At 35.1% G+C, this 26,713-nt stretch overlaps 1 protein-coding gene across 1 annotated transcript in view; it reads right to left on the reverse strand.

The window, feature by feature from the left end:
- LOC128982942 (colorectal mutant cancer protein-like) overlaps nt 1-26,713 on the reverse strand; it is a 217,105-nt gene that overhangs the window by 152,993 nt on the left and 37,399 nt on the right. The window contains exon 5 of the mRNA XM_054402042.1: nt 1,732-1,969. Coding sequence (XP_054258017.1) covers nt 1,732-1,969 — 238 coding nt within the window. The remainder of the gene's footprint in view (nt 1-1,731; nt 1,970-26,713) is intronic.

Genomic DNA, 26,713 nt, shown 5'->3' on the forward strand with positions numbered 1-26,713 from the left:
TTCGTTTAAATTTATATATATATATATATACTAGCTGAACCCGGCAGACGTTGTCTTGCCTTTGACTATTTATAGTCCCGCGGGCTTTGCCCCGTTTAACTTCTTAATTTTCAAGATGATCTCGTTCGCATGGCTCAATCACGTCCTGGTTGAAGTTCGTTCGCTACGCTCACTCACCTTTAGGTTGGAGCTCGTTCGCTACGCTCACTTACCTTTAGGTTGGAGCTTATTCGCTGTGCTCACTTGCCTTCAAGTTAGCTCGTTCGCTACGCTCACTTGCCTTCAGGTTAGCTCATTCGCTACGCTAACTCGCCTCCAGGTTGAAGTTTGTTCGCTACGCTCACTCACCTTTTGGTTGCAAATTAGCTGTTGTCATAAATGTAAAAGAAATAATAGTGCTGCACCCTGTTGGTAATCCTTGAAAAAGAGAATCTGAAGTCAAACCGGGCAAAGGATTTCCGAAAATACAACTATGTATCATTGTCCTGCTATTAGAATCCCAGGCCAAGCCACCCCTCTACTCTAAATATAGCTTCAAGGTTGCACCAACCCATCCCACCCTTCTATTGTTTGTTTTGCCTTACTAGTATTTCTATTCTGACTTTTTCTTTAAACATTAAATTAAATAAATCATGGAAGTCGTCAAGGAATAAAAGTGATAAAACTTTTTAACTTTATAGAGCAAAACTACTGACTCAACCAGTTCTTGGAAGTACTTGACTTGCCTACAACAATGTCGTCATAAAATATTAATGGTTTTAGGTTTTGGGAATGCTAATGGTTTTTATTGCCCCACAACTCTAGTAATAAATTATGAAAATCCTAAACAATCATCTGATAAACCTTTTAATGTGCTCCTAACCAACGACAGTGAATTGAAAGTAATTAATTGTTATAATCTGTACCGGAACCGACTACACTAGGTAATTATGCTAGTACCTTGGTGCACTGCAGACCAAGAACTGAATGCATTTATATGCTTGTAAAAGTTTTAAATAAACAACCCGTTATTGTGTTGGTTGGAAAAAAGTAACCAGTTGTGTTACATTATTTTGTCAAAATGTTGCTGCAAACATCTTTATTCCTAAAAATGCTTTACCTAATTTTTAACTACTTTATTATGGCTATGACATGCTATGACCTATCATAGTTGTAAAATAGGTTAACTTTATTAGGTAAACTTTATCTTAACTGTTTTTCTTGACATAATCATGTTATGAGCCAAAGGTGTTGATAATGTGTGATACTGTAATTGTTGTTAGAAAACCATAAATGTAGGAAATTATTCATTTTTATAGTAATATCAATTAAATAAAATGAGAAAAATACTGGAAGCCCTGTACTGTACTCATTTTGTACCAGGAACAAATAAAATAGGTAAGGGCAAAAATTGATTATTTTAAAATGTTACATTGGTTAAAATCAGAATTATTAACCTTAGTAGGGTTCCAAAACTGTGATTGGAAAATTCTTTGGAGTCTATCATAATAACATAAATATTTGCTGGGTAATATTTGATATTCAAAAATATTATGAAGTATTCGATTCAATTCGATTTGAACCCAAAAATCACTATTCGCACACCCCTAATACTATGTAGCCTTGACTTTTATGAGATCAATAAATAACGAGTATGCCTAGAAACTGGTGGTAATAATTCTTTTCAAATTATTTAGGGGAAAATGAAATTATAGCCTAAGCTTAAAAATATATATGGAATCTTTTTCTAACCTGAAACTACATCCTCTTCTTCTGTAATGACCAAAGTGCGTTGGCGTTCCATCTTGCGACTAAGTTCAGCAATGACACAGTGAAGTTCAGTGAGACGTTCCTCATACTGCTGTGCAACCGAGCTCTCAGTCTGCGCGACTGTGCGTTCCAGCATGTCTCGCTCGTGTGTAACAGCATGCAATCGCGATGTCAGGTCGAGGATCTCACCTCTCAGAGATGCCAGAGCTGCTAGATGGAGCTGAAATGAAAAATGATCTGTCAGGAGACAAAGTGGTGGGTATACTTTAAAACATTTTAAAATTGAGTGCTCTGATTTGTAATTGACTAGTCCAAACAGTCAGTAACAGCATTAAGGATATCTATATTCTAGATTCTCAGATCCTAAATTGTGAAACTCTGATACAGTGTACTGTAGTGATAACAATGATTCAAATTCAAGTAGTTTATTGCCATTAAGTATACATGTCATACAATAGGCCAGGTCAATGGAGATAATACAATTCAAAGTACAATGTACAGAGTCAAGTGTAAATAGATGAACGTGCTATACTAATAAACTAATAATACTGGGTTTTTGTACAAAAATATTTGAGATGTATTGATAATTATGGTAATTAATAATGATGATTAAAGGACTCAGATAGTAGCTCTTTCAAAACCATGACAGTAATTCTACAAGTACAAGTTCAGATTACATGACAATCACTATCCTCCCTTGATGTTTTTGGGGGTAAAGCAATATACTGGTTTATGAGTATGGTTGTTCCTGATTGACCTATGATTTTTCTAAAGTAATTTTAGAGGTTCTGAATCGTTTTGGTTTGGTGAGCAGGGTTCCATTCGATGCCACAAAGGGATCATTAATTTCTTGGTGCGAGATTGATGCTCAGGTCTTTTATTTTTTTTATTTTTTGCAAATCAATATGGATCACCAGCCGTTTACCTGTTGTTTCCTCTCTGGAAACAGATGGTCTATGTTTCTTTTGTAATATAAGTCATATGGCACAAGAGCTTGGTGTGAAAACTATTGGTCTAGTCATTGTGAGTTGAGGTGTAGTGGTGTACACAGCAAATTTGAAGCATTCACTGTTAAGAGCTTGATGTGAAAACTATTGGTCTAGTCAGACTAGTCCAGTAAATAGAGACAGAAATAGGGGGGTTAACTTACAAACGGTCCGGTAAGTCTAAATTTTTTATATGTTGTCTAGGATGGTAAGTAGGTGTTAAAACCGCAAAATGCACAATTCTACCCCCTCCGCGCCCGCCGCCATATTGAAAAATCGAAGAAATTGGTACTTTCTAGAGATTTTCGCCTATATCTCCGTTTTGGTGCTTTTAGCGAAAAATATGTAATTGCAATGTTGTAGACAATTAAATTTCCTATAATATAAGTATAACAATTTGGTTCTAAGACTTATGGATACGAAAATATTCAAATTATTTTACAATAAAACGTAATTTTTTTTGTTATTTTGCCAAATCTCTTTCTTTAGATCGCTTTAATTCAGTAATGAAATATTCTAGGATAACAAGTATCCCAATCACATGTATAGAGCATTTAATTACCTACAAAATGCTTCTATTTTTTAGGCCAACCGTTTGATGTGGGGCTGAAAAACAAACAAAACAAATTAAAAGAATGGGTCTATTTTTTCGCTTTTGTGACCTAAAAACAAATTAACTTTCAGTTTTCGGTTTAATTTTCAGTTAATGAAACCATACTTACTGTACTTATTACATGTAACAGGGCAATGCTCATGATGCAGGTACTATATTCCTCCCTTACAAATATACACTGGTGAGAGGAGGTGTTAAATTTAAAACAACCCACCAACACAGCAAGTAAATTTTTAAAGATTCATTTATTTAAACAAAATAAGATCAAATACTGTAATAATAAAAGTTTAATAAATAAGTAAACTAATGGCTAATAGAATTAAAATAAACTAAATAACTAACAGATTAGATTAGATTAGATAACTAACATATTAGATTAGATTAAGGTATCTGCACTCCTAAAATTCTATGGGAAGGGAGGAAAACAGGTCCGCGACGTAGGAAGTGGTGAAGGAAGTAGAAAAGGCGAGCAGTCTGGAACGTGACAACTGTTTATGACGATTAGATTAAGGTATCTGCATTCCTAAAATTCTATGGGAAGGGAGGAAAACAGGTCCGCAACGTAGGAAGTGGTGAAGGAAGTAGTCAAGGCGAGCTGTCCGGAGTGTGGGAACTGTATATGACGATTAGATCAAGGTATCTGCAATCATAAAATGATATTGGAAGGGAAGGACACAGGTCCACAACGTAGGAAGTGGTGAAGGAAGTAGTAAAGGCGAGCTGTTCGGGGTGTGGGATCTGTTTGTGACCATTAGATTAAGGTATTTGCAATCCAATGATGCTATAGGAAGGGAGGGAATAAGGTCCGTGACGTAGGAAGTGGTTAAGGAAGTAGTAAAGGCAAGCAGTCCGGACTGTGGGAACTGTTTGTGACCATTAGATTAAGGTATCTGCAATTCTAAAATGCTATGGGAAGGGAGGAAAACAGGTCCGTGACGTAGGAAGTGGTGAAGGAAGTAGTAAAGGCAAGCTGTCCGGACTGTGGGAACTGTTTGTGACGATTAGATTAAGGTATCGGCAATCCTAAAATGCTATGGGAAGGGAGGAAAACTGGTCCGCGACGTAGGAAGTGGTGAAGGAAGTAGCCAAGGCGAGCTGTCCGGAGTGTGGGGACTGTTTATGACGATTAGATTAAGGTATCTGCAATCCTAAAATGCTACGGAAAGGGAGGGAAACAGGTCCGCGATGTAGGAAGTGGTAAAGGCGAGTTGTTCGGAGTGTGGGATCTGTTTATGACGATTAGATTCAGGTATCTACAATCTTAAAATGCTATGGGTAGAGAGGGAAACAGATCCGCGACGTAGGAAGAGGTGAAAGAAGTAGTAAGGTGAGCAGTGTGGAGTGTGGGAACTGGAAACTGTTTGTAGCAGTTTTAATGTATCTGCAATGCTGAAATGCTATGAGAAGGGATTGAAGCATGCCCACGACATAGGAAATGGTGAAAGAAGTAGTAAAGGCTAGCAGTACGGAGTGTGGGAACTGTCTTTGGCAATTACATTAATGTATCTGCAATCCTAAAATGCTATGGGAAGGAGGGAAACAGGTCCACGACTTAGGGTGTGGTGAAGGAAGTAGTAAAAGTGAGCAGTGTTGAGTTAGGGAATGGATTAATGTATCTGCAATGCTAAAATGCTACGGGAAGAGACTGTATACTGTATGTTAAAATGATTATGAAGCATGAATTTATACATATTTTCGATACATGCAATCTTTTACAATCGAAATTTTGTTATTTTCAGAGTAACACAGGTTCTTTATTGAGTGGAGCGAGCGAAACGAGCGATGCTCTTATACGTTGACTCTTATGCATTTCGTAATACGCAAACTCCTCCTAGACGGCTGAATCAATCGTTTTCAAATTTTGCATGGTGATAAAGACCATATCGGTGAGTGCCAACATCTATGTGGCGTTAAAAAAGACTCTCAGGAATCCGAACCACTGGGTCTCAAAGTTTCAATGTAATCCTTATGGAAGCAGTATTTGACACATAAACAAAGACATATGATCAGATGTTGACTTTAGAATGCAGTAGATAAAGAAATAGCTGATATCATTATTCCACAGATATTAGAACAGAAACTGTATGGATCATAAATATAATCAAATGACGACACTAGCTTGAGGTCCATGACGTATGAAGTGGTGAAGGAAGTAGTAAAGGCAAGCAGCCTGGAGTGTGGAAACTGTTTATGACGATTAGATTAAGATATCAAATCAAATCAATTTATTCATCACAAAAATTCATAATACAGAGGCTGAATATCAGAAATGAATATGTGACATGTCAGTACAAATCATGCATTATAAATAGTTTACACATAATAAATATATACAAATATTAAGATTACAGTTGACAGGATAAAAATGAATTCATGTCATAAGGACAAAGTGCAATCAGTTTTTCTGAAAGTTTCTTTTTAAAATTATTAAGGCTCAAAGACTGGTCTGTGAAATAAAAGGACAATATGTTGTAGACTTGTATGCATTGATAATAGGGTCCATTGTGAAACAAAGCTAATCTGTGGCTTGGAATTTCCAAAAATTGTTTGTGTCTAGTTTCATAACTATGAGTTTTTTACAGTTTTCAAATAAATAAAGGTTGTTTTTAATGAAAAGTGCCAAGTGTAAAATATAAAGAGCAGGAAGGGTCAAAAGTTTGAATTTTTTAAAACTGGATCTACATGATTTTCTTGAGCTGATGCCAGCAATGACTCTGATGGCCTTTTTTTGTTGTTTAAAGATATATTTGCTAGAAGGTGAATTTGCCCAGCACAACAAACTGTAAGACATAATTGATAAAAAATAACCATAGTATACTAACATCACTGTCTTGTCATCGCAAATTCTTCTAATAATTCGGAGATTAAAAATAGCTTTATCTAGTTTAGCATATAAATGGTCACAGTGGTTATTCCGTTTTAAATTATCTTGAACTGTCAGTCCTAGAAAATCTACTGATTTACAGACAGGAAGGTCAATGTTGGTGTTGGGAACTGCAAAAATTAATTCTTTGGACCTGTTTGAGGAGGCGGAAAATTCTAATATTTTAGTCTTGGCATGATTTAAACTTAGACCGTTCTTGCTCAACCAGAAACTGATGTTTTGAACAGAGGAAGAGATATTAAGTGCCAATTCATTTTTGTCTTTACCTTTGACTATTGCTGTTGTGTCATCTGCAAATAAAATTAAATCTGAATTTACATTTGAAAACAAATCGTTGACATAAACTAAGAACAAGAATGGCCCTACCTTTGAACCTTGAGGAACTCCCAAGTGTACTTTATTCCAATCAGAAAAAACTGAGTTTCCATTCAAGGTATTAATCTTTACTTTTTGAAACCTATTTTGGAGGTAGTTGCAGAAGCACAGGACAACCTCCCTCCTCATACCATAACATTCCAGCTTTTTCAACAAAATATCATGTCTAATATTGTCAAAAGCCTTGGACAGGTCACAGAACACACCAGCAGTGCTCTGCGACCTATCCAAGGTGTCCAAAACATTTGTTATTAATTTAAACATGGCTTGAGTTGTTGAACTATTTCTTCTAAATCCAAACTGATTTGAATGTAAAACATGTTTCTCAAAAAATGGAACAACTCGTTTCAGTACCACTTCTTCAAAAACTTTAGATAGCACAGGTAACAAGGCCACTGGTCTATAATTATCAATTGACTTTTTATCTCCTTTTTTAAGAATAGGAATCACTGTAGAGTGTTTAAGTTTTTCCGGGAAGTCTCCATTTCCTAGACTTTTGTTTATAACAAAAGTAAGAGGCTTAACAATAAAAGATGCAGCAGCTTTAATTACAGGGGCCGGTATTTCATCCCACCCTGCAGAATATTTACTTTTCAGAGACTTAATGGCATCTAGGACATCTTTTTCATTTACTAATTTGAATTTAAAATAATCAGAAGTTTTGCATCTAACTAAATTAATGGCTTCAGCGGCGGGAGATTTTGTGATATTGTCACCAATTTTAGAGAAAAAATCATTAAAGTGTTTAACAATTGCAGAAGGAGTTTTGACAATCGAAGATTTAATCACAAGCTCAGATATTTGACTGTCTTTATTTTTTTGGCCCAATTCTTTTTTCACTACATTCCAAGAACTTTTGGTCACATTTCCTGATTTAGATATAACTGAATGTAAATAGTTTCTCTTTGAAATCTTAATTCTTTTACGTAGGTCTTTACAATGATCCTTGTAATCTCTCCAAAGTTTTGTGTTAGTAGATAACTTAAAATGTTCAAACAGGGGCCCATTCCATTATAAACTACAAGTTACAAGTTACAACTTGTAACTTGTAATTTCCATTAGATTTGCATTGGGCGATCAGCTGATTTACTAATAATATTAGTTTGTACTTTATTATGAAATGGGCCCCAGATCTCTTTTCTTTCGACATAATAACTTTAAATCATCTGTTATCCAACCTTTATCATTATTGCTTTTATTTTCACACAATATCTTTTTTGTTACAACTGGAAATGCCTCCAAAAATGCCAGATAGAAATAATTTAAAAAAACAATTAAAACTCTCATTTGCTGTATTAAACGAGTAACAACTGTCCCAATTTGTTTGGTCAAGTGCTTTACAAAAGAAGTTTTCAATGTTAATCTGACTAAAAACTCTTCTTCTAGTTGTTGAGTTTGATTTTGTTGTTGTTGTAAAGAGAGTAGAAATGTATTGAGCTGTGTGATCTGAAAAACCTAAATTAATTACTTGTGAATGCAATTCAGATAAGTCAATGTTTGTAATAATGTTGTCAATACAGGTTGCACTACTATCAGTAATTCTCGTTGGAGAATCAATGCAAACAGATAAGCCATATGATTTGAGAATTCCTAGGAAAACCTTCTTATTGTTACTCTCTTGACCTTCTTTAGCTAAAGTATTTATGTTGAAGTCACCAGAAATACAAAACAATTTTTCTAGTCAATTCTTTAGAAATATGAAAGAGAAGTTTTTCAAGATTACTAAAAAAAGAGCTTAAATTACTACTTTTATAAATGTTGATAATAATGAGTTGTTTCTTTGTTTGAAAATATAAGCTTCTAGTTTCTATTGCAACACATTCAAAACTTTCCTCAATTGAAAATTTCTCAATATCTAAACGTACACTAAAATCTAAAGACTTATGAGCTAAAATACATGAACAACAGTTTGGTTTCTTATTTTATCTTTTCGATTGAAAACACTAGCTAATTTATAGTTATTGAGTGAATTAAGCAATCCACAGCTGCCATCTTTGAGCCAGTGTTCACAAATACATATGAATTTTGGCTTTTAATTAAAAGTTTCAAACAAAAGTTCCATCTCTTTTATTTTTAGGCTGTCTGTACAGCCCTGTATGTTCAAATGAAAAATAAGAGGTTCATTTACTTTGTTTGTACCTGGTCTAAAAAATCATTGTTAGAGTGTGGTTTTGATGCCTCTACAGCTGACAACTGTGGACTAGTCAATTCCCTCAACAATTCAGAACTATTTAACATATTATGTCCAATTTCATCTTGGTTAGAGGCACTGTTAACACTATCTAACTTCTCGGTTGAAGGAGAAGACATCTCGTAGAATGGGACATGCGATGTTAAACCTGAGGATGCTCTGCCAGTGAGGTGTGAAGGGCTTGTTATTGATATTGGAATGTCCTGTTCTAAGGGTGTTGTCCTGGGGGTGTCCTCAGTGAGATGAACTCCTGGTGTTGGTCTTGTGCCCATGGTCTTGGATGAAGTTGACTTTCGGTGACATACAGACATAAGCCGGCCATCTTGGTATTGCTCTAATTTTATTGTTGTATGAAGAGCCACTGTAGTACACAAAAGGTGTTTACCACGGTTGTTTAAATGTAAACCATAATTAGTGAAATGTTCCCGGGTCAGCAAATTGTTTATAGGCGCAAAGGACACATCCTTATGTTTCTTTACGATATTATAGATTTCTTGGTTTGCTTTATACACTTTATTATTAAGGCTAGGATTGTCATATCTGTATGGAATCGTTGTAAGGATAATGTTAGTCTGGCAAACTTTTGGTATGAAATCTTCCAAGAGTTTTCCAACATCTTCTTTTTTGTCCGTGCTATTTGTACCTCCTACAATGATAAAGGCATCTCTCTTAGTGTAATTAAAAGAAGTGACAAAGCTTGCAGCCTGTCTGTACACATAAGAGAGCGGAGCACCGGGATACGTGTTTGCACTAACGCAGGCTTCTTTATGTTGAAAAATCTTTTCCAAAAGTGGTGTACAGTTTTTTGCATGACTGTCACCGAAAACAGTTACTCTTGGCGTACTGAGTGTTTGAGTGCTTTTAGGTGTAATTTTTGTTGTGGAGCCACCTTGATTAACTTTCTTATCAGTTCTTTGAAAGCTTCCTTGCACACTGTTTTTTGGAGAATCATTGGTCGGAGTTTCTGTACGGTTGGAAAGGGCGGAATAAGTGTTATGGCAAATTGTAGGGTTTATAAAATCAGCACATAACCTTGCGGGCATATTGCTTACACTCTTAGCCTGAGTTATTTGATGAGTCTTGCGTCTAGATCGTTGTACTTCCCATAAAGGCTCGGGATGTTGAATACTGAGCTGCATTTTTTTCTTTTCTGGATTTTCAATTTTAACCATCATATTACAAATGTTGGTCACATTTACACTGAGCATTGGGTTAAAGTACAACATTGCTAATTGAGCTCTTTTGAGAGTAAGATAACTTAACAATATAGAAGGGAAGATAGTTTGTAAATCAGTTGATGAATTATGTTCCAGCTGAATGGCCTGAATGATGATTTCGGTAAAAATAAGCAAATAAATACCACAGTCGTAGTTATTGATTTGCTGGGGGACATTGACAGGTTTAATACTGCACTCTTTATTGCTGAGGTGCTTCTGTAATGCTGAGCATATCTTTACTGCATGATCGTAGTTAGACTGTCCTAAAGAGTCAAAATAATAAAACTCTTTACTTTTTGCAACGTAAAGCAACAAGCTCCAATGAGAGCCAGAACCTCCCGGTATATCAACAGCTGGAGAGTCATTTACTGGGATTAAAATATGTGTTTTCTTCTCTAATTCTGCTTTATTCAGTAAATGCTCAAAGTCATTGAGACACTTAATAGCCTGAGAAATATTTGGATTCATTAAAAATATCTGTGTTTTATCGAGTACTGTTGAAGCTAATAGCTGGTAGTAAAAGTTAATCGATTCATCTGTGAGCCACTTATTTCCTAAAATCTCTAATGTTGTTGCTTTCCTGTCAGGCAGTGTGAGAAACAGTTCCTTATCAACAGATGTACCGGTGTTGTTTACATTGCTGTTATGTGTATTTGAGCTTTCAGATGAACTTAACAATTGTAACGACTGATCCTGTGTTTTGTTTATAGGGGTACTAGTGATATGTGGTTCTACAGAGTTCAAACTGTCAATAACCTCTGTTGAAATGTTCACTGACATGCTGCTATGATTCCTACCAATAACACTTGTCTCAAAACTCTTCTCTGCTTCCTTCATTGCTGCGTTAAATTTTGAATTTCTTTCTTTAATATTTCCATACCGGGACTTGTTTTCCTTAAATGTACAGATATCTATTTCCTTGACCACACCAACTTCCTTGGTACCATAAAATTTAACGGTATATTTCTTCAGGTTTTTTGATGAATCAATATTACAAATTTTAGCTGGCCAATAGGGATATCCTTTCACTTTTGCAAAAACCCTATCACCAGTTTTGAATTTGTTTTCTGTTTTGTCCATGATTTATAGTCAAAATGTTATTGCATTTATTGACAATTGTATTTAAAATGTTAACCATAAAAACCTTGTGAAGAAAACAAAATTTTAATAAAAAATACCCAGAATAGGGAAAAAAGGGATAAAGTTACAAAAGAATCCCAAAACAGGGAAAATTGGGATTTAAGATTATTTAGAGATCCCAGTCAACAAGTAATAATGAAGCAGTTTCCTTCTGCAATATTAGGCAATTGTTGTGAGACCAGTGTAGATAAGGGTGACCAAAGTTCAACCACTGACCCTTCTTATCTGAGTTGATAGCCAGATCTTGAATATTTTTACTAATCTATGCAGGTAGATTTAACAGTTTTTTACACTTAACTTGTTAGACCTTTGGCGCCCTAATATCTAAGGTTGATGTATATGTTCACTGACTCAAACCAAATAAGAACTTGTAAAAACTATTTCAAGAAAACCAATATTTACACACTAGAAAATGAATAAATCAGGAGCACTAAATCTTGTCAGCTAACCAGTCTGGGTCTTCCCCCTCATATCTGCAATCCTAATAAGCTATTGGAAGGGAAGGAAACAGGTCCGCGACGTAGGAAGTGGTGAAGGAAGTAGTAAAGGCGAGCTGTTCGGGGTGTGGGATCTGTTTGTGACCATTAGATTAAGGTATTTTCAATCCTATGATGCTATGGGAAGGGAGGGAAACAGGTCCGTGACGTAGGAAGTGGCGAAGGAAGTAGTAAGGGCAAGCGGTCCGGACTGTGGGAACTGTCTGTGACCATTAGATTAAGGTATCTGCAATCCTAAAATGCTATGGAAAGGGAGGTAAACAGGTCCGCGATGTAGGAAGTGGTGAAGGAAATAGTAAAGGCGAGTTGTTCGGAGTGTGGGATCTGTTTATGACGATTTGATTTAGGTATCTACAATCTTAAAATGCTATGGGAAGAGAGGGAAACAGATTCGTGACGTAGGAAGAGGTGAAAGAAGTAGCAAGGTGAGCAGTGTGGAGTGTGGGGACTGGAAACCGTTTGTAGCAGTTTTGAATGTATCTGCAATGCTAAAATGCTATGAGAGGGGATGGAAGCATGCCCACGACATGGGAAATGGTGAAAGGCGTAGTAAAGGCTAGCAGTACGGAGTGTGGGAATGTTTGTGGCAATTAGATTTACGTATCTAAAATGCTATAGAAAGTGATGAATACAGGTCCACGACGTAGGAAGTGGCTTAGGAAGTAGTAAAGTATGAGCATCAGCATAATGTGAGATCCGTCTATCTATGGCAGTTAGATTAATGTATCTTTAATACTAAAATGCTATGAGAAGGGAAGGAACCAGGCCCCACGACGGTGAAGGAAGTAGTAAAGGCTGGCAGTGCAGAGTGGGGGAACCGTTTGGGCAGTATAAATATATCTGTAAACAAATGCTATGAGAAAGGAAGGAAACAGGTCTATGACGTAGTAAATGGTGAAGGAAGTAGTAAGGCTAGCAGTGCAGAGTGTGGGAACTGTCTTTGACAATTACATTAATGTATCTGCAATCCTAAAATGCTATGAGAAGAGAGGGAAACAGGTCCACGACGTAAGGGGTGGTGGAGGAAGTAGCAAAGGTGAGCAGTGTTGAGTGTGGGAATGGATTATAGTATCTGAAATGCTAAAATGCTACGGGAAGAGACTGTAGAGACTGTATGTTAAAATGATTACGAAGCACGAATCGATATATATTTTCGATACATGCAATCATTTACAATCGAAATTTACAACTGAGTTGACAAAAGCTGATTTTTACTCCATAGAGGCTAAAAACTATTTTTACTCCTTAAATATTAAAAATGCTACTTTAGACACGCAACGCATGCATTAAAAACTGCTGTTTTTACTGCAGTATGACAAAAGCAATATAATATGAACCCTTGATGACTCCGCTCAATTTTGTGGATGCCTCTGCAAACTCCACCTAGAATGTAGTAAGTACAGTAAGTATGGTTTCATTAACTGAAAATTCAACCGAAATATGAAAGTTAATTTGTTAATTGTTAGGTCACAAAAGCAAAAAAATAGACCCATTCTTTTAATTTGTTTTGTTTGTTTTTCAGCCCCACATCAAACGGTTGGCGTAAAGAATAGAAGCATTTTGTAGGTAATTAAATGCTCTATACATGTGATTGGGATACTTGTTATCCTAGAATATTTCATTACTGAATTACAGCAATCTAAAGAAAGAGATTTGGCAAAATAACAAAAAAATTACGTTTTATTGTAAAATAATTTGAATATTTTCGTATCCATAAGTCTTAGAACCAAATTGTTATACTTATATTATAGGAAATTTAATTGTCTACAACATTGCAATTACATATTTTTCGCTAAAACGCACCAAAACGGAGATACAGGCGAAAATCTCTAGAAAGTACCGATTTTTTTTTATTTTTCAATATGACGGCGGGCGCTGAGGGGGTAGAATTGTGCATTTTGCGGTTTTAACACCTACTTACCATCCTAGACAACATATAGAAAATTTAGACTTACCTGACCGTTTGTAAGTTAACATACCTCTATTCACTGGACTAGACTGAGTTGAGGTGTAATAGTGTACAAAGCACATTTGAAGCGTCACTGTTTTTAGGATTAAAATCGGCTTGAACAAAAAGTGAGGATATGAGAGAAGGAGATCTTTTAGCTGGTGGTATGGGCAATGAAGACATAGTTGGAGATGGTGACTTCAAGTGCTCAAGACAATGGTAATGTGGAAAGTGCTAAAGATGGTGTTGGCTTAAGCTTAAATACATGGTTCTGACAAGATTTTTTGAAATTTTGATGTCAAAGGTGATTTGACCTTTGACCTCTTCATAAAAACTCATTAAAAAATTATGGAAAAATCTAATTTTCACAAAAAAGGCCTGAACGATTTTGATTAAATTTCTTTCAGTATGTTATAGTCCTTAAATCCTAAACTAAACGGTACAGCACCCATCATTGTAAAAATTACGGTTCAAGAGTTAATGCAACTTTTGTGCCCCCCCCCCAAAAAAAATTTCATAGTTGCTCCCACCTATGAAAAGGGTTGTTTACAAGTTAATGAGAGAAAGTATGTTCTGATTACTGATACAGTTTATTTTAATTTTCTTTTCTTTGTGCCTGACAAAAGTTTCAGAAAAATATGCACATGCAAACCAGAGGATGGATAAATAGGACTTCCAGGTCCTACCTTTGACTATTAATACAACAACTTCTGTATCCAATAGTCAATGGTCCTACTTACTTCAACTTGAAACTTAACTTAGGTTAACTTTCAAAGAGGTTAACATGAACAATAAAATACCCCTGCCGCAGCAAACGGAAAACCAAGCGAATTTAAATCCGTCCGATTGGATTCCAAAAAAAATAACCCATCAAAACTTTTCCTGTTCTCAAGTGGTTCTCAAGTTGTGGAACCCCCCACATTATTGTTTTTGAAACATCACAGTTCTTTTTTGATGAAAATGAAATGGAAAGATGATGTCAATGCTTAAGCTGAAAATCGTCAGTTCCGTTTTACACATCTGTCTGCTGTGTGCTATGTCACAAAAGATTTCATTAGCTGGAGACTGATGACAACATAATGCCAAACATAATGCTTAGAAAACTGTGATTTTGTGATCAGCAACCATGGCAACTTTAGTAGACTGTGATTCGGTGATAATTAACCATTGTAGGGATGGAAGGGTCCCGAAATTTCGGGAAATTTTTGGGAAAAAAATATTCCCAATTTTAGGGATGGGATTAAATTTGATTTGGGAATTTTTCGGGACGGGATTTGATCCGATCGTCGGCGATTTTACCGCTTAGTGAGTGCCGATGGCGCCGCTATCACGAGAGATGTTCACGCTAGTTCCGCGAACGCAGGAGGCAAAGTCATACCGACGATCACGCCGTGACCGCGTAGTCATAATGACGATCACGGCGTGACCGCGAGTCATACCGACGATCATGCCGTGACCGCGAGTCTTACTAACGATCACCCCTGACTGCGGAGTCATACAGACGATCGCGAAGTAACCGCGGAGTTATACCGACGATCACGCCGTGACCGCGAGTCATACCGACAATCACACCTTTACCGCGGAGTCATACCGACGTTGGCGAAGTAACCGCAGAGTTATACCGACGATCATGCCGTAACCTCGAGTCTTACTGACGATCAAACCGTGATCAAGAAGGGTCGCCGGAATTGTACCCCCCTGGAATTGAACCCCCTGGTGATCGTTGACGTCATTTTGACGTCACGCCTAGGAGGGGTACAATTCCACCCCGTACACTTTGATCTGAACGAAATCTAATCTATTTAATGTGGGCAAGTGATCAGTGAACCGGATGATTATATATTAGATATTAATTAGATATTATTAATATATTATCTAAAAAAATAACTAATATTATTATATTAGATATTAAAAAGAGCAGGAGATGTACGGCCCGGAATTGTACCCCCCTGGAATTGTACCCCCGGAATTGTACCCCCTGCCAACATCAAAATATTTACGTACGGGGTGGAATTGTACCCCCCATCAGAAAGCCAAATGTGTACGGGGTGGAATTGTACCCCCCGGAATTGTACCCCCCTCTTGGACAGCTAGCTTGGCTCGTGTACGGGCTGGAATTGTACCCCCCACCCACTCGATAAACTTAATTGGTATTATGAAAATGAAGTAGTAGAGAATGCCTTCTACAGTGACATATGTTGGATTTTCAAACCTGTACAGAATATAGTTGATTGTACTAAGGAACTATAATTGTGAAGAGATTATCCAAAAATCTGGCTTCGCCACTTTACTTCGCCTCGGGGCCATATGCATATTTTATTAATCTATACTTATTTAATACGCATGCAGGTGTTTTGTGACAATTACTCCTCCGAAACTACTGAACCGATTGACATGTTTTTGGTGTCATTGGAGCGTAACGTGAAGTTGTGCAGGAAACTTTTTTTTAGGTAAATAATTAGAGTGAGGCCCTGGCGCCTTTGTAAAGTTTTGTATTTCTCCATAAGGATAACATAGAAGATAATTTTATTTACAAAAACATATGTTTGTTACTAGGAGATAGTCAAAGTCTACTACATAACAAATTGCTGTGTATTATGACTGTTAATGTATACTACATTTCAATCAAGGATTGTATCCCTTAAAGTTTACTCATAATGGATCTTGCTACTTTATTTTAATGCTGGAAATAGTAAAATTTTGTTGAGAATAAGCTACCATTTATAAAACTTTACTATAATAATTTATGTATTTAAAATCACAAATCTTTGACATTATTAATTCGTTTGAAACAAAACAGCTGATCGACAAATCAAACAAATCATCTACTTCATGCGAATAATGTTGTTACACAAACATAGTTTTTTTTTTTTTTAACCAATAACTTGATTTTTTTTACTTGTGGGTGTATTTTGAGTTTGCAGTTATGAAAGCACCAAGCCAAGCACTATAATTAAAGAGCAGCACTGCTCTACCCAGACCGATTTCAGTCATGAGCAACTATATTATATGTTGTTTTAAGTAAGGCTACATCTTTTAACAGGTTACACATATTCATTATGGAAAATTTTGACGAGGGTAATCTTCCTGAAGACTTAAATCGTAGTATTCATGGAAGTGCTTTTGTGGTTAAAATATTGTTTTTTTAGTTTTTATTTTTAAAAGTGTTTTCATCAAGCAGCATTTTTATGACCCTCAAAAGTCAAAATATGCTACATAGGCCTACTGGTTTGATATGATAAAATGTTCTTTAAATGTGTCTTTAAAAATCTTTAAAAAATAACCACCCTATATCATACTTGAACTTGAACACTTATTAATTTACTAAATATAATACTTACTATACATACAGCTAGAAAATGGCTGGACTGCTTCTCTTCTAAGGCTTTATTATTACTGTATTTAATTTTTGACGTCGAGTCAATATATTATAACACAATGAATTTGTTTTATAAATTCATATGTTATTTTGCAGGGCATTGAGCTGCACAGGTTCACTAGTTTTCTTTAAACCATGAACAACCTAATTACATCTATCTATATATTTAATACGCGACATGAAACTTTGTGAACAATAAGTCTTTTTTGTTTTAAAATTTAACCCCACATATTATATACCAAAATGTTCGTCTAGGTGTTTAGGTGTGCAAACAAGCTTTAGATTTTTGAAATATATATTTTTAAGGACATGGGCTGCCCTCAAAGTTCCTTCCATAAGGATAGCATTGTGATTGATTTGAATGTTATTATATTCTGAAACAGATGTCAATAAATTAGTTTAAAGAAAAATATATCCCAGCTGTTATGTTTGGTTTTGAAATGTAAACAGTTTGCATGTTTTAAAAAATATATAAACCCTGCAAAGAAATTAACCTATAGGACACGACGGGAGAAATGTTTTATATTATAGTTTCTACTAACTGTGTGCCCGTTCTACGCACGGGGATCTTATAGTTGTCAGTTGAAACCTTATTATATAAAGAACAGCAGTTGGTTTGCATGTTTTCAGATGTGCTGGCAAAACTATTATATATAAACCTAATATAATGACATATAAAGAAAAAGCAAAACTTATACAGTAAGATATCTCAGTTAAATTGAATACTACTGTAATAAATAAGGTGCAACACTAACGATAACTAATTTGTAAATAGTAATGTGTTGGTACGTATAAATTATTCTTGTTGATACCACCGGTTCTAAGGAAAAAACCAGTACCGGTACAAAAAAACCAACGTTTAGGCCTACAGTTAAGAACTATAGTACATTCGACCAATTAAATGCGTTAATCCAGTTCCGAGGCTATTGATCTCTCTTGGTTTTGGATTTTCTGACAAAAAGTTATCGAGAATCAAAGTTATTTACCATTAATAGAATTATTTGTAAACAACTTTTAATGTAAACAATTTGGTGACAGTTTGAACAAAACAACCTCGTCCAAACAGCTTTTTGTTATTTAAAAGATTGCGTATTCTCTCAACTATGTTTCGTATACGTAGTTAACATAAGAAGGAATTGTGAAAAAATCACATTATGTTGTGTTTTGTAACGTTTTTAATTTGATTTCCTATGTAAGGTAGGCCATGTATTGTAGGGAAAAGTACCGGTATCAAGGATCGTCGTCGAATAGGTTGTCATGAATAATTGGGTAGGCCTACGTACCCAAGATACAGTCTATGGGCTTATTGGCGGTATGGTCCAGCGACTGCAGCACATAGCGGTGAGTCGAAACCGAAAGTGACACATTGGAAAAGCGAGTTTAGCATCATCCGTAAACCGGCAAACCTCTGTTACAATCACAAACTGCAGTTATGATTTTTCACTTAACACTTCACACAACCGCCATTGAAACGCCATCAATGAAAGCTATTGGCGACTATGATTTTATAAATGTAAGTTCCCAGCCCTATACAACACTGATTCAGGGTCTTTTCCCCGGTTATCAAAACTTCAGAAAAATTGTATACACAAAGAATATCTTATTTCATTTACGGTTACAATACACATTATTGAGCTTTTGATTAATTAAATCCTTTATGTAAGGAAAATCGTTTTTAATCTCACTTGGTTTGAATTTTGCTTTCAAAACGTGATTGGAAATGTTTGCGGTATTTGTAAACAACATTTAATGTAAACATATCAGTGACAGCTAGAAAAATAATCTTGATCCGAACAGCTGTTCGTTATTTCATAGATGATTATGTGATGGACATTGGGAGAAAACTTGACAAAAACCGCACGAAATCGGGTTTTTGAACATCCGTTATTTTATTTAAGAAATAGTGAGGCCACATTTTAATGGTTAAAGACAATCTCGCCAATCCAGTGAATACATTAAAATGATTTGGATCTTGATAGGTACTCGAGTTTTTCAGGAGAAGGCCGCGTAAAATGCCTCTTGGGCCGTAACAGACAGACCGACAGACAGAAATAGAGATGAGACTTGTTTCGGCTTCTTTAATGTATAAAACGGAAAATAATCTAAAAAATTATAATTTTGAGTAATGTACAGACAAAACTCAAATTTTATTTATATAGATTATACATGCCAAGGACCCGACGAAAAAGAAATATTGCCGGTCGGACACGGCGAGTCAACATACGGCAAGCAATGCAAAACGTAAGGAGCCCAGACGAGGAGCTGGAACAGTTAGTGGCAACGTGTACTTACAAAATTGCACTGACTAATACAAGAATTCAGCAGCATTCACTTGGCGCAACATTTTAAAGAAGAAAAAAGAGGACGAGGCGAAGGATTTTCATCCTGCTGCCATAAAGGAAAAGTGAATCTACCACCATTCCGAGAAAGCCGTTATATCCAGACGTTTTTCCTTGAGCCATGTCACACCAAAAGTTCGCGTCCGCGGCGGGAGTTTTGAGATGAGTTCATTACAAGATTCGTTTTACATAAGAAACTCATCTTACCTGTTTGGTATGCCATGTAAATTTGCTGGTTTTAAGTAAAGTGCTTAAGAAGCAATTGAATGTTTATTAATTTGTTAGTGTAGGGCTACTTTAAAAAGTGAATAATTATTTTTTAAAAATTTAATTTAGACCTTGTGTTCGAAGCATTTTAAATATGGTTGAGGATAAATTATCCACTTTCAGCATTTTGAACGTTATTTTTCGCTACACTACAAAGACTATTTACTTTTTAAATAAAAACATATGACCATTTTAAAACTAATGTAATTTTTTGCCAAGCCTTCTATTGAAAGTTCAAGTTTACATTGATTGTAAATTTTTGGTTGTTGCAAATCGAAAAAGTTGATGAAACAAAAAAAAAATTGTTTACGTCGGCAATATAAAAATGTTTATGGGAAACATTAAATTTTCACTGTAAACGTTATTTTTGCATGGTAAACAAAATGATTTTTTCTGGTGATAAACATAATTACGAAGATAATACAAAACAACATAGACTACATCATCAAACAAAAGCAACATGTTGAATTTAATTTAAAACTGTATTAAACTGTATTACTTTTAAACTTTAAATAGCTTGGCCATTCGAGATGCCCCTTTGCGCATGTGCTAGACAAAACTCCCGCCGCGGTAGTCTCAAAAAATCGCTCAGCAGGCGGACGTGGCGGACACTACCGCACGCCCGCGGGCGCGCGGTAGTGCGGTGTGACTTGGCACATTTGATAACATGGTGAGCGATTTTTCAAAATTCGCTCCCGCCGCGGGAGCGAGCTCGGTGTGACTTGGCCTTTAGAATATCCTTTCACAACAAGCAATTCATTAGGTGTCGGGTAACTTGGTTCAGTTCACTTTTGTGTGATTCCCCTCTAATATCCAACATAACTATTGTTTTGATTTTACTTGGTAGGCCTAATCATAATAGACAAGCTCCTGGGTGAAATGGGGGGGGTACAATTCCAGGGGGTACAATTCCGGGCCGTACATCTTCTTCTAGGGTCGCCAGGGGGTACAATTCCAGGGGGGTACAATTCCGGTCCTATAAGAAGAGCTAGACTGCCGGGGGGTACAATTCCAGGGGGGTACAATTCCACCCAGTACACTGGCCAAATAAAAGTGAGTTCTAACTGAGGGGGTACAATTCCAGGGGGGTACAATTCCGGTCCGTACAGTTTTTTAGATCCCAGTGGATTTAATCAAACCACTCGTGCATAACGATATCAAAGTTTTATGAGGGGGGTACAATTCCAGCCCGTACACGTTTTGGTCGAGAAAATGAGACGTCATCGTGACGTCACTAACCTGCAGGGGGTACAATTCCAGGGGGGTACAATTCCGCCACCCCATCAAGAAAACCTACGTCAATGCAGAGTAAAGCCAATCACTTGCCCAGAAATAATAAATAATGGTTCGCCGGAATTGTACCCCCCGGCGATCGTTCACGTCATTTTGACGTCACGCCTAGAGGGGGTACAATTCCACCCCGTACACTTTGATTTGAACGAAATCAATCTGTTTAATGTGGGCAAGTGATCAGTGAACCGGATAGTTATATTAGATATTAAAAAGAGCAGGAGATGTACGGCCCGGAATTGTACCCCCCATCAGATAGCTAAAAGTGTACGGGGTGGAATTGTAGCCCCTCTTGGACAGCTATTTTGGCTTGTGTACAGGCTGGAATTGTACCCCCTCCCACTGTAAGTGACATCTTGAAACATCTTTCAATTATCTTAATTTGTATTATGAAAATGGAATAGTAGCAAATGCCTTCTACAGTGACATATGTTGGATTTTCAATCCTGTACAGAAAATAGTGATTGTACTAAGGAATTATAATAGTGAAGAGATTATCCAAAAATTTTGCTTCGCCACTTTACTTCGCCTCGGACAATTTGGATATTTTATTAATTTTCTTTAAACCATGAACAACCTGATTACATTATTGCTTATTTTGTTTTTATAATACTGTTATCCTAATAACTTAAAACCTGTTCAAGAAATTTAACTTTTACTCACCTTCGAGCTTCGAAAATACACAAGAAAAAGCCACAAGTCAATATCGAAACGATGTAAGTAGGACTTTTTAATGCTATACAATCTAATAGATATAACCGATGAACACTCCTCCCTCCTGGCTGTCTCTGTGTAAATTTTGGCAACCATTCACACCACAGAGACAGCCCGGATGAGATATTAGTCCATCGGTTTCTCCCGATAAGCCTAGTATCAGATAAGGAACTTTTACCTGATCTGTCTGTCTGCCAGGTTGTGGATTTTCCACAAATACTTGATAAGTAATAAGATTAAACCAATTGTAGGTATGTTATACATTTAAGGATTAAATAAAGAGGAGAAATTTGAAAGAAATTTGCAAAAAAAACCTTTAACAGTTGTATTTTGGGAGTAAACAAAATTGTCAAATTTGACTTTTCAAACTCTTATAACTCTTGAACGGTTAAACCCATAGGTATGGGATCAACTGCAGGGTGTATATAATTGAAATATCTACAATATCTGACCAAAAAATCAATATGTCATACTGGACCATATAATGGATGTATGGTATACAGTTCTGGCGTCAGAGGCCTGGCGGCACTGTGTGTGGTCTTTAGCTCTATGCTTTAGTAAGACTCAATTTTTGAGTAAACTAAAGGCTTTTAAGATTTTTTTCGGTTTATTACCTTGCTCCAACTAGTAACCTGTTGATATATGAGGTTTTAGACATTCTAAAGTGATTACTTTGAAAAATATAAACAAATAATGTATGGTTTGCACGAGAAAGACGAATGAAATTCTTGTAAATCTGACTATGTTTTTGATTTTTTAAGCAAACTATTGAATTTTTATCCTCTAAATCGGTTCTATACCATTGAGTATATAGTTCTGTAGTGTAATAAAGCATTTTCAAGCGTTCAAAATATACAACTTTTAAGAAAATAAACAAATAAAGTAAGATTGGACCAAAAATAATTTTGACTATTTTGTAAACATAAGGTTTTTAACCCATCAAACGAGTGTTTTTGGTCTATATTACAGTTTTATTCTATTTATACACGCTTTGTGCAATTCACAAAGCGATAATCCTATTCACCACTATGGTATTTAAGCTTTTTTGGCCATTTTATAGTTGAAATCGGAAATTGCTTTTACGTGAAATTAATTTTCACGTAATGTTTTTAACCCATTAAATGAGTGTTTTTGGTATATGTTGTACTTGTATTCGTTTTATATACTCTTTTTGCAATTCAAAAACCTATAATTGTATTCAGAATCATATTATTTAAGCCAATTTTAAGCATTTAAAGGTTTAAGACGGGAAATCTGTTGGACCGAATTAATTATTTTACGTAATGTTTTTGACGCATTAAATGTATGTTTTTGACATAATCTATAACCATAATAGTTTTTAATCCTCTCTGTGCTATTATTAAAGCCATACTTTCATTTAAAATCATAGTAATTGAGCCAATATTTGTTATTTCTATGAAGTACACAGTTTGGTTTGAAATTGAAATTACGTAAAAAATACAAGTTTTTACGCTTAAATGTGACTATTTATGATATATTTTAAAGTGGTTCTATCCTTTGGAATAGTGTAATGCGTTTAAACGCATTTTTAGCCTTAAATTACTACATATTTTTACTTTTTTCAGGAAAAATTGATTTTTTTCGTTGGAAAATTCAGATTTACATGGTGTTTTGACATTTATTCAACATAATTTCAAGAGGATTACAAACTAATAAGTACATTTCTTCTATATAGTCTTTTAAAACGTTTAAAATCGATTCAGAGTGTACACTGTGTATTGACATCTGAGTCAAGGCCGGAGCTACCAGGAATGTGCCGACACACGCATTTTCTCCGTCGGCATATCATAGCCTAATACATTCGTAGTTTTTTCTTAAATCGGAGTTTTGGAAATGATTAAACATATGCATCTTGTAGTACTATTTATGCTGATTAAAACTCAGTTTTAACCAAACCTGTAGCTATTGTAGTTTTAAAGTTACAGACGTTTATTGTATCGATATTTTTATTGCATTTTTCCCCAAAATAATATGCTTTTATTGACAAATACAACTGTTTCATGCTCTAAACAGTTGGGACAAATTGTTGACTAGCATTCTAATATCTTATAATATCTCTTAATTATGCTAATCATCAAAAATGGAATTGACAGTATCTTATTACTTGATGTATTGATTATTGCTAAATTATCAGTTTTTCTGAGTTTAGTTAGGTTAGGTTAGGTTAGGTTAGGTTAGGTTAGGTTAGGTTAGGTTAGGTTAGGTCCAGTTAGGTTACATAATTTCTATATAAACCTCAAATAACCTTAAAATGCATAAGGACCTGGCAGACAGGCAGATATCAGGTAAAGGTTCCTTATCTGATACCAGGCTTATCGGGAGAAACCGATGGACTAATATCTCATCCGGGCTGTCTCTGTGGTGTGAATGGTTGCCAAAATTTACACAGAGACAGCCAGCAGGGAGGAGTGTTCATTGGTCATCCCTGATAAGGGCCAAGAATGTGCCTTATCTGTTCTAGATAACTTGCCAAACTTTTGTGTGGAATCTCTGTCTGTAGACTAGTTTATTGGTTATTTGGTATTTTATCTAGGTAGTTGTACGTGTTATCATATGTTTTAATCAAGATTATTGGATATTATCATGTAGATTGTTAAAAGTATTGACATTTTTGACTGCAAACCAAGTGTTGTACTAAAAGATACCTTTACGGTATAGGTACTGGCAGATATATTTTGGCAACTTGATTTGAGGGTTAGTATGTGATGAAAACTGCTGAATATTATATTATATAGGTAGTAAAAAGCATAAATCGTCAGCAAAGGTTGAGAAATTTAGCATATTTCAAAAACTTTAATTATTATTGCCGTTTTAAAATCTCAAACTTTTGTAGCCTATAACTTTGAAAGTATTTGAGCTAGAATAATGGTTGAAACTGTGTTTTAATCAGGGTTTAGAGTACAACAGGTTATGATAATTTATTTATGTGGATATCTATTATTTATAATTGTACATACTCCTGAGGGAAAGGTTTCGCCCCCCCATATAACGTCTTTTGTAGCAATGCTTGTATTGGCCGTAATGTAGGCATTCAAGACTTTTTGCAGGTTTTGTTTGTAAAATAATCAATTATTTTGTAAACTATAGATATTTATGGACTTTTTGGGGTTCTAAACGTTGATCCAACTATTACTCTGTTGATATATGAGGTTTATAAAATTAAAAATTGATTAATTTGAAAAATATGATCGAATATTGTATAGTTCGCATGAGAAAAATCTATTAATTCTAGTGAATCTAACTTTGTTTTTTAATTATTAAGCAAACTATTGAATTTTTATCCTTTAAATCGATTTAATACCATTAAACACATTGTTCTTTGTTGTAATAAAGCATTTTCAAGCATTAGAATTGTTAAATTACAAAATTATAAGCTAATACAGTAAAAATGTAAGGTAAGAAATTACCACTTTCAACTTTTAAACGTCTAAGAATAGCTTAAATATGATATTTTTTAATAGGATTATGGATTTGGTATTAAGACAAAGAGTGTATAAAAGCAATTCATTTAAGATTTATACCAAAAAATTCTTTTTAACCGGTAAAAAACATTACGTTAAAAAAATTCAAAATATTTTTTGCTAAAAATTTTCTTTATTTGTTGTTTTTCTTTTAAGTCATATAGTTTTAACGCTTGAAAATGCTTTATTACAATAAAATACCATCTAGTTAATGGTATAGAACTGATTTACAGGATAAAAAGTCAAGAGTTTGTTTAAAAATTCAAAAACAAAGTCAGATTTACAAGAATTTCATGCAATTTTCTCATGCAAACCTTGCATTATTTGTTATTATTTTTTATATTCTTCACTATTTACTGTTTAAAACCTTATATATCAAAAGAGTATTAGTTACACCATGGTAACAAACCAAAAAAACTCATAAATACCAATAGTTTAGGTAAAAATTGAGAGTTTTCAACAAAGAAGAATCCAAAAGACCACACAAAGTGCCAGTAGACTATGGACATTTGTGGTCAATATTACCAATATACCACACCAATTTGACTAAACATGAGATATTGTCATATAGTATGTATAATAGAGTCTTAAATCGTTTACATCATAAAGTTACTTCCACATTGATGTGATTAACCTTTCAAAAGTTAAGGATTTTGAAATCTCAAATTAGACAAGTTAATGATTCTAGAGTAAAAGTAGTAGTTATCTACACGTTTGACCAAGGTTCCTGATAACTGATTTACCTTCAGAAGCTCTTCTTGAACACAATAAACTCTCATAACAGCTTGAACAGATTACGCATGTCCAATCCATTGTAGACTTACCTTACAATTTTGAGAGTGTTTAACATGAGGTATAGGTTTATTTCATACAAAAGTACAAGTTTGATAACAGTCAGTTTGATTGTTGTTGGTATTCAAATCCCATATAGGCTTAATAAGGAGTTCATACAAAAGTACAAGTTTGATAACAGTCTAAGTCAATTGGGTTTACAGATTAATACAATTTATTGAGTTTACAGATAAGTCTGTTATCTAAATGAGATAAGGCATGATCTTGCCAAAAATTGTTATCTAGAAGTGATAGGGCACGTTCTTGATCCTTATCAGGGATGCCGATGAACACTCCTCCCTCCTGGCTGTCTCTGTGTAAATTTTGGCAACCATTCACACCACAGAGACAGCCCGGATGAGATATTAGTCCATCGGTTTCTCCCGATAAGCCTGGTATCAGATAAGGAACCTTTACCTGATATCTGCCTGTCTGCCAGGTCCTTATGCATTTTAAGGTTATTTGAGGTTTATATAGAAATTATGTAACCTAACTGGACCTAACCTAACCTAACCTAACCTAACCTAACCTAACCTAACTAAACTCAGAAAAACTGATAATTTAGCAATAATCAATACATCAAGTAATAAGATACTGTCAATTCCATTTTTGATGATTAGCATAATTAAGAGATATTATAAGATATTAGAATGCTAGTCAACAATTTGTCCCAACTGTTTAGACCATGAAACAGTTGTATTTGTCAAGAAAAGCATATTATTTTGGGGAAAAATGCAATAAAAATATCGATACAATAAACGTCTGTAACTTTAAAACTACAATAGCTACAGGTTTGGTCAAAACTGAGTTT

The sequence above is a fragment of the Macrosteles quadrilineatus genome, unplaced genomic scaffold (assembly GCF_028750875.1).
Source record: "Macrosteles quadrilineatus isolate MER2022 unplaced genomic scaffold, UCM_ALF_1.0 Scaffold_1__1_contigs__length_201487025, whole genome shotgun sequence".
Taxonomy (NCBI): Eukaryota; Metazoa; Arthropoda; class Insecta; order Hemiptera; family Cicadellidae; genus Macrosteles; species Macrosteles quadrilineatus.